Here is an 8,304-nt window from a genome sequence, read left to right as displayed (position 1 = left end):
TGTTGAATCCTGCCCTAGGCCCTGTCTGTTCCTCATTAGAGATCATATCTACATACCAGTATATCAGCACTGTATTTTCCTTGCTCCATATCATGCTCCTGACAAGGTTGGCAATCGAACTCCCATCAATCCCATGTCACAGTGTAAGATAAGGAATATCAGATGTTGTCGATCAAGATGTGTAGCTAGGATTGTACTTATCATAATTAAAAGTTATAGTTTAGCGTCTAGAGCCATTCATTCTCATAATTTCTTCTGGAACATCCAATTGATATTTACCTGTGTAGATGCTGCCATCTGCTGGAGGACGTGATGAAGTGTGGGTCACTTTATATAGGGTCTATCAAGGTGTTCGTATGTGTGTGAAAAATGGGGATCTATCAATCTCTATCAATCTTCTATTGAACAATTGTTTGTTAGTAATTCTAAACACAAAACACTGTGCATCAACATCTAAATATTGTTATTGTCAAACAACGTAGACACGTGGCTTAACACAAACAAGAGTGACTGATGTGTTTCTTCAGAGAGAAGAACTCACCTGATGTCATATGATCTCTGTGTATCTTTCCTTGTTGACTCATCTTTTGGGCCTTGTCAATACACCTTGTGCAAAACCATTATGAGCTTTAAATGATACTCTTGCTGGCTTCAACAGCCATCAGCCCAATTTGCATATCATCAAATGTCCTAAGGCTTTTCAAAAGTTGCTCTCTCTGCAACTGCTCTCTACTAGGCTACCAGTTGCATTATTCTCCAGGTTGATAAGATCCTCAACACACATTTGTGGGCCCACTGCGACAGAATATGACAGGAAATATTTTTCTAAAACTAAGAAAAACGTGTTGAGCAAACATCTGAGGTCTTGGATCGAACGACTCAGGAAAAGGACGTCACGGTATCTCGGTGCGGACGTGAGTTGGAATTCTTTCACAGTCGAAACCCTGGGGACGGTAGTGGAGATGGAGGCGTCAGCGACGCGTACGGTGATAACGACCAGTAGTACCACGGGAAACTTTTCCACATCTACTTTGGCTTACGACAGGCATTTTATTCGCACAGCCCCAGGGCTGCTCGTTTTTGCAGAAATAGTAAGTAATAAATGTACAGTATGCAACAAAAGTATATGCTCAAGCTACTATATGTGGTTATTCATTGTCTGGGTGCCAATAGTGTTCAAGCAACATCATGTGACAGCCTAATTATTGTCAAACAAATTCTTTAAATACTTAATTTAATTTGTTTAGTATGGAAATCCCCAAAATTTATTAATTGGCTTGGCCTTTTCATAATTTCATTTCATCAAGGAATCAACCTGCTTAAAGAGATGTTTGTTGGTCCCAGTGATCTCCTCGTTGTTTAATTGACCCAGTTACAGAGACATTAGTAGTTGCTGACAGAACCCCATTACTTTTATGGACTTCAATTATTCAATTATTAATTGAAGTTCAATTATTTCAGTCATACCAGACAATGGTGGTAAGATTTCTTCGAACTACTCTCTGTAATTACACTTGATTCTGTACAGACACTGTGTCTCTGTAAGCCTTTTCCGTTTTCTCGGCAAGGGAAGTTTATTAATAACAAGCTCAGCTAAGAAACTTTTCCCCTGCAATTGCATTGTCCTTTTTCCTTTCACCATCATATCAGAGCAGAATGTGACACAAAGACTTTCTCCAAATAATCTCTGGGTGTCTACCACTTGTTATTGCAGGCCAGAAAATAGTTTATTCTGTGATATGAAGCATCCAATGAACAATTATTTTTGTTTTGATAACAGGAAGGGAGGTTTGGAATGCAACAGGGGAAACCATACTTCCCATTATTTAGCACTCAGAATAACAAACCACATCAACAGATTTCCGACTCATCATCAATGATTAAGAAATGATTTCCAATTGTGGGACATATTTGGGTCAGATAGATGTCAGGTGCAGGCGTCTGTTCCAAATTGCAAAACACATGAACAAGTACATATGAATATCCATTTATGTTTCCTTTCATTAGAATTTTATTTTGATTACAATCACAATAAGAGCACTAAATCTAGCAAATTGTAAAGTACATCCCACAGTCATAGCTCATGAGCTATGCTTCCCTCTTCTTCAGGTCTTTGGTCTACTGGTATGGACACTGATCGCGGGAACAGAGTACTTCCGTGTGTCTGCCTTTGGCTGGGTCATGTTTGTGGCCGTCTTGTACTGGGTGCTGACGGTCATCCTCTTCATCATCTACCTGACTATGGCCTACAACAGGATCCCACAGGTTCCCTGGACCACACTGGTACAGTATAATATGATACCTTGCACACACAGTACACAGGGACTGGGGTTTCTCATATAGTTAATACACAATGGGAATCATTATTGACTTTGTACCTCAGAAGCAATGAAATTAGATGGGGTCTGTGAGGAGAGTGACTCCGAAACCTAATTCCTCAATTTTGAAGGAGAAGTTTTAAGGTCTCATTGGAATACCCACAACTGTTGAGTACGACTGTATCCAGGATTGTCTCCATCATTTGATAAAAGAAACTACTGTAATTCTCTAATGGATACCCCCATACTGTATCTCAACAAGCTATTCATCCTGCCATCCTCATTGTACAGGGCCTGTGCTTCAACAGCAGTGCCACAGTGCTGTATTTAGTGACAGCTGCAGTGGATGCAGCCTCAGTCAGTAAAGCCGTCAGGGGACGTCATAACTACAACTGCTGGGCAGCGTCCACGGTAAGAACAACCTCAGAGTCGTTAACTGTAACAGCAGGTCAGCTGGAGCATCTTCCAAAAAAAAGGATTTAGTTGTCCCCCGGCCCATTGCACCATAGAGAGCCATGACACCACATTGCATCATCCCAAATGTTATGGATTATTTATTAAGTTGCTCATTGTGTGCCTATTGCTCACTCACACCCACCTTTGGGCTGAATTTGAATATGTTAATGTGCTTCTTTTTCAGTTCTTTGCCTTCCTGGTCACACTTTGTTATGCAGGAAGTACATATTTAAGTATTCAATCTCGGAGATCAAGAGATGAGGAGCAGTAACATTGAAGACGACCACAGTAAATGATCTTAAGGAGCACATGAAGGACCTTGAGGCTACATATGGATGAGTACAACAATAACAACGTCCAGTCCTTTCTTTTGGAATATATTTCACTTTTGTTTATAATCTGTACATTTTACAGGTGGCAAGTCTTTGCATGATAATGATCAAAGCAAAAAGATGCAGAAGAGTTTTCTCCCCTAGATATTACAATTAAACAGTCATATTGTAAGTGCTACACTAGATGGTGCTAACAAACAAGGGCTTGAGGAGAAAAAAGGGACAGACACCATGCCTTTTCTTTGAAAGTTTCTTCTTTTCTTTGTAGTTTTTCCAATAACAACCTTATTGTAACGATAAATAATACATGATTTGGGAAAGTAGTAATATCTTCCAAGAGTGATATCTATGCACAGTGATCTGTGATCCTGGCCTAAGTATACTTAAGCAATAGCCTCTCATTTACATTTTAATGATGCTTAATAATATACTTTTTTTAAATATAATTTTCTAGATTTTGTAGTTCTTAATATAATCTGTGTGCCTTACACAACATATTAATGCAACACGTTCAAATCAGTGTCTGTTCATGAGAAAAGCATCAGCAAACAGAATGGAATGAGGAAATATTTGTACATTGTCTATGTCTCAACAAACACTTTGACTGCTGCTCAATTTCCTTTTGTTGGCTGTTGAAGAATGCATAAACCAAAGTCAACCAAGCAAACACACAATCCAGTTTTCTACATTCAATGCCAGGTTAATTGAAATATGGTTGATTAACACACATAGTGGGCACCTCAGTTATTTGAAAATTACATTTTACAAAACCAGTTTCAAAAGGTTCAATTGTCAATGTCATACTGTAACTATCAAATGATGATGTTGAAACTGCTCTGTCATTTTCTATGTAAAAACATTAATGTATAAAATACTTGGAAGCTATTCACTATTGTATTCTATGTCGTTATTACTGTCAACAACAACAGAAATATTACTAAATCAAGAAAAAAATGTTTGTAAGCAAGACAGATTAATTGCTAAATTAAGTAGTGTTTCCTTTATCTTGGTCCTTATAGACCACTCCCCAGTGTGCTCCGATAGAAGTGATGCCGACGTGATTGGTGCGCCCACTAAGGAACCGCAGCTCACTGCCACTGTAGCTTGGGTAGAAGTTAAAGGAGGTGTATTGAGGTTGACCTGCCTGGAGAAAGCGCCCCCTGTTGGTCACAAACACCAACTGGTAGATGTAGTTGCCTGGGTTGTATTTCCCAGAAACCTGGACGAAAGCCTCATCATCGAACAGCTCCATCGTCTGCTCAATGCCTGTCTTGCGACCGAGAATATCACCCCAGGCATAGCCATATCTGACCTGGAGTCTGTAACATCAAAAATGTTTTCATGTTGATTGTGTTTTGAAGGGGCATATACCAACATAGAGAGAAGATCATGTTTTCAGAGTATACTATGGATCTACTGTACATTTCTGATTGTACTCAAATGTTACAATTTCTGTGATGCTTGTATTTCTTATGTGTTTGGTCAGTGATCAGTGATGTAGTAGTGTGCATCTTGGATAGTGTCGTCAGGTAAGTTCAGGGGTGATGGGGTTGTGCTTACGCGTTGATGTATGCGTTGTTATTCTCCCATATCCTGATTGCAGTAATGCGCTCCTGTCCAGAGGTAGCAAATGACTTGCCACTACCCCCACCCACTGCAGGTGAGTAGGAGTAGTACTGCATCATGGCTAAAATGACAAGGGAAATACACCAAATCTTCAGACATTTGGTTACAAATCAACTCTAAATGTGTGAAGTAAAAGTGAAAGCACAAAGGTTTTTGTGGTTGTTCTTTTTTGTCAGATACTTACGCGTTGCAGAGCAGCTCGCCCAGAACAAAACAAAAAACAGAATTGAGAACATTCTGGGAAAGGGAAAGGTAACATAATTGGTCACATTGTTACTAATTGGCTTTTATGACACAATAAATATATGTGCTTGATGAAAGGCTAAAGATTGTTATTTTATTTTAAAAGAAATTTGTTCGATTTGAATTACAAAATGAGATCTGCCAAAGAATAAGCAATTTGATAAGAATAGCTATATGGTTATTAAACATGGAAATGTGCTAATAGCCATACAAATGTAAGATGCACATGTTTGGTTCAGTCCATCCTACAGAACTAAGCTATCTTTTTCTGACATTGATGTGAAAGGTTTTACAAATGTTGAATCAGAAGTAGTCAGTTTATTGAATGTAAAATGTCCAATTCCTTAACATTGTTCATATGCCTTAAGTACCAAGTAATGAATGAGTATAAACAACACACTATATACATCTATAAATTATTATATTTACATTTCCTGTATAGGCATCTTGAGTTGAATTAAAGTATTAGTTGCCTCATTAGTTTACTACTTACCTAGAGTGAGATCTAGAAGTCTGTATGAAGTCCTTAAGAGAGCTCCTTGTCGTTTGTCTCTGCTAGCCTACTGTAGATGCTTTAAGTCTACTTCTTCAGATCACCTGCATTTATACAGGCTAAACATCCCTTCACTTCGAGAGGGAAGGCCAAAAGAGCATTCCTAAACTACACTATACTTCAATTGGTTGATGCTTCTTGGGGAGTGTCAAGGAAATATTTGAAAACGCTTAAGTATGAGTTATTTCTGTGTTCAACTAGTGTTGCACCATACCGGGTCTACAAAAGTATCACGATACCCTGCTTTCAAAGCGGTTCTATACTAAGAACATTTAGAACCGGTTTTTTTGTTACCATAAATGTATGATGCAGTAGCTGTGCGGAATATTATCTTGTAAATGTAATTTGTCTATATGTTCGCGGGGGGCAGTGCGCTCTGCATGCATAGTAGATACATGATTCCATAACACAACACGTTCAGGAATGGAAATTAAGTTCCTCAAATATTCAGTCAAGCAAGCAAGCGACTTTTTTTTATTATTTTTTTTAATAAACGAGTGTCTTCTCTCCTGGTGAACTGTGATCATGTGCCTTTTCCTGATGTTCCATCCCTGTACATTATAATATATTATTGTTGTTGTAAATTGAGTTTAAAAATGAAAGTTTAAAAATGAAATCTCAAGATTAGGTAAAATCTACATACCATAATTTAGTGAAATATTAATGTCATTGAGATAAGACCTGGGCCTGTATTATGGCCAGATTAACAAATGTAACCTTATATTTTGTATCATTGAATGAATGTAAACATTCATAGAATTATTTTGTGTTCACTCATTTGTTGTTCAGCATAGTATACGGATTCAATTATCAGCTATCAAATCTCATTATGGATTCTATAACCAAGTGGCCAAAAAGAATGCCTTAATGGAAAAAAGTCAATCTCATATCCAGAATTATGTTTGCAACAATGAATTCAAGTGCTACAGTAAAGAAAGTTTATTTGGTTTTATTACAAAACATTACATTTAGTGCAAATCCAGCACATGCAATGCAGTTTCCGCACCATCCCTCGTGTGAAGAATATTGGTAGCTGCATCATGTTATGGCTATGTTTGTCACTGGTAGGGACTGGGGAGTTTGTCAGAATCAAGAGAAAATTATTACATTTGCTGAGTTGTTTTGTAACAGCCTAATCCACACAGTGTGTAATTGATTCCTATGCAAACCAGAGACCCTATAAAAACAAAAGATATTCATTCCGAAATCATATGAACTATTATCCTTGCACTCAGATGGACTCGTTGAAGTGACTTGTTGCAGACATTTTTGCATTTGAGCTTTTAGGAGTGTCATAAAGGGGGTGAATACTTATTGTATTGAAATATGAATTCGTAAACATTTAAAAAAAAAAATGTATTTCCACTTTGACATTATAGGATATTTTGTGTAGATCAGTGACAAAAATACATAAATTAAATCTATTTTAAATACAGGTTGTAACACAACAAAATGTGGAAAAATTCCAGGGGGATGAATACTTACTGAAGTGCACAGGCTGATATATACACTCCTGAACACTTTATTAGGAACACCTGTACACCTTCTCATGGTGGAGGTGGTGTAATGGTGTGGGGAATGTTTTCTTGGCACACTTTGGGCCCATTAATACCAATCAATCATTGCTTGAATGCCACAGGCAATTTGAGTATTGTTGCTGACCATGTGCATCCCTTCATGGCCACAATTTACCCATCTTCTAATGGCTACTTCCAGCATGATAATGCACCGTGTCACAAACATTGTTAAATTTTGAGATTCCTACTCATTTTCACCACTCACTTCAAGTAACTTGAAACTTTTCTAAATGCGCTTACAGGAAGGAATTCCAAGTATTAAGTGTAGGTTTTTCCCCGGAAAACTTCAGATGACATGTAGTAAAGGAAGAAAAAAACAAACTAAGAAAACTGATCATCTCCTTAGGTGCCTATCTAACAAGGAAGTTGTGAGCACAGAAACAAAAATAATCATGTATGCCACAAAATGTAACCTTGACATACAGTACAATCCTGACAAAATTCACTTTGGAAATGTTAAGAGGAAATATATGCATGTAAACTGTGTGGGATACACTGCCTCAACATACCCTAAATTTCACAAATAAATGTTAACAAAAAGAGAAATCTTGTTGCAGTTTGACTACATCTTGACAGTCTTTAATTTATACAACTCAGTCACTGTATTTGAAGTCAGGACAGTGACTTGTTAACTGAGAAAAATCCTACAAATTGCCATATCCACGAGAGAGAGTTAAATGTGAGGGATTATGAACCAGAATCAATGGCAGATTAGGACATGGTGTTGTCTGCTGCCAGTGAGCCCCCACGGAGGTGATTCCATTCCCATCAAAGTGCCCAGTGAGCAGCAGCAGCTCACTACCACTCTTGGCTGGGTAGAAATTGAATGAGTTCCCGACTGGCTGTTCAGCACAAGGAAGCACCCTCGGTTGGTGGCAAAGAACACCTGGTAGATGAAGTTGCTGGTGTAAAACTTGCCAGACACTTGGATAAATGGCCTCTCCATCAAAAAGCACCATCTCTTTCTCAGTCCCATATTTGTGTCCACAAACAGGGCTCCAGCTGTATCCATACCTGAACTGGAAACTGAGAAGAGGGGACAAAATTACAAACAAAAAAAACAAAAATGAATAACCAAAGAAATGATGACTAAATTTAGTGTTAGATAGATAGCTATGCTGTGTTATCATGTGATATCATGGCTCCTATCAAGATGTAAAGAAAGTCTTGATAGGACCCTTGATATCCTGCAGGTTAGT

General features: G+C 38.0%; 2 protein-coding genes across 2 annotated transcripts; one reads left to right on the top strand and one right to left on the bottom strand.

Annotated features, from left to right (window-relative positions):
* Nucleotides 1-962: 962 nt before the first annotated feature.
* Nucleotides 963-3,534, top strand: cmtm8b (CKLF-like MARVEL transmembrane domain containing 8b; the record flags this gene model as incomplete). Its single annotated transcript, XM_083679182.1, has 4 exons — nt 963-1,091; nt 2,110-2,283; nt 2,610-2,729; nt 2,959-3,534. The coding sequence occupies 4 exons, from the start codon at nt 963-965 to the stop codon at nt 3,043-3,045; spliced, it is 510 nt and encodes a 169-aa protein (XP_083535308.1). The 3' UTR covers nt 3,046-3,534.
* On the bottom strand, nt 3,139-5,602 carry LOC310811122 (zymogen granule membrane protein 16-like). The gene is made up of 4 exons (XM_083679181.1): nt 5,469-5,602; nt 4,917-4,969; nt 4,667-4,793; nt 3,139-4,425 (listed from the first exon to the last, which is right to left on the bottom strand). The coding sequence occupies exons 2-4, from the start codon at nt 4,966-4,968 to the stop codon at nt 4,092-4,094; spliced, it is 513 nt and encodes a 170-aa protein (XP_083535307.1). The 5' UTR covers nt 4,969; nt 5,469-5,602; the 3' UTR covers nt 3,139-4,091.
* Nucleotides 5,603-8,304: the final 2,702 nt, after the last annotated feature.

This window comes from Argentina silus (genome assembly GCF_951799395.1).
Source record: "Argentina silus genome assembly, chromosome: 10".
Classification (NCBI taxonomy): domain Eukaryota; kingdom Metazoa; phylum Chordata; class Actinopteri; order Argentiniformes; family Argentinidae; genus Argentina; species Argentina silus.
This window is presented reverse-complemented; position numbering and strand designations above follow the sequence as displayed.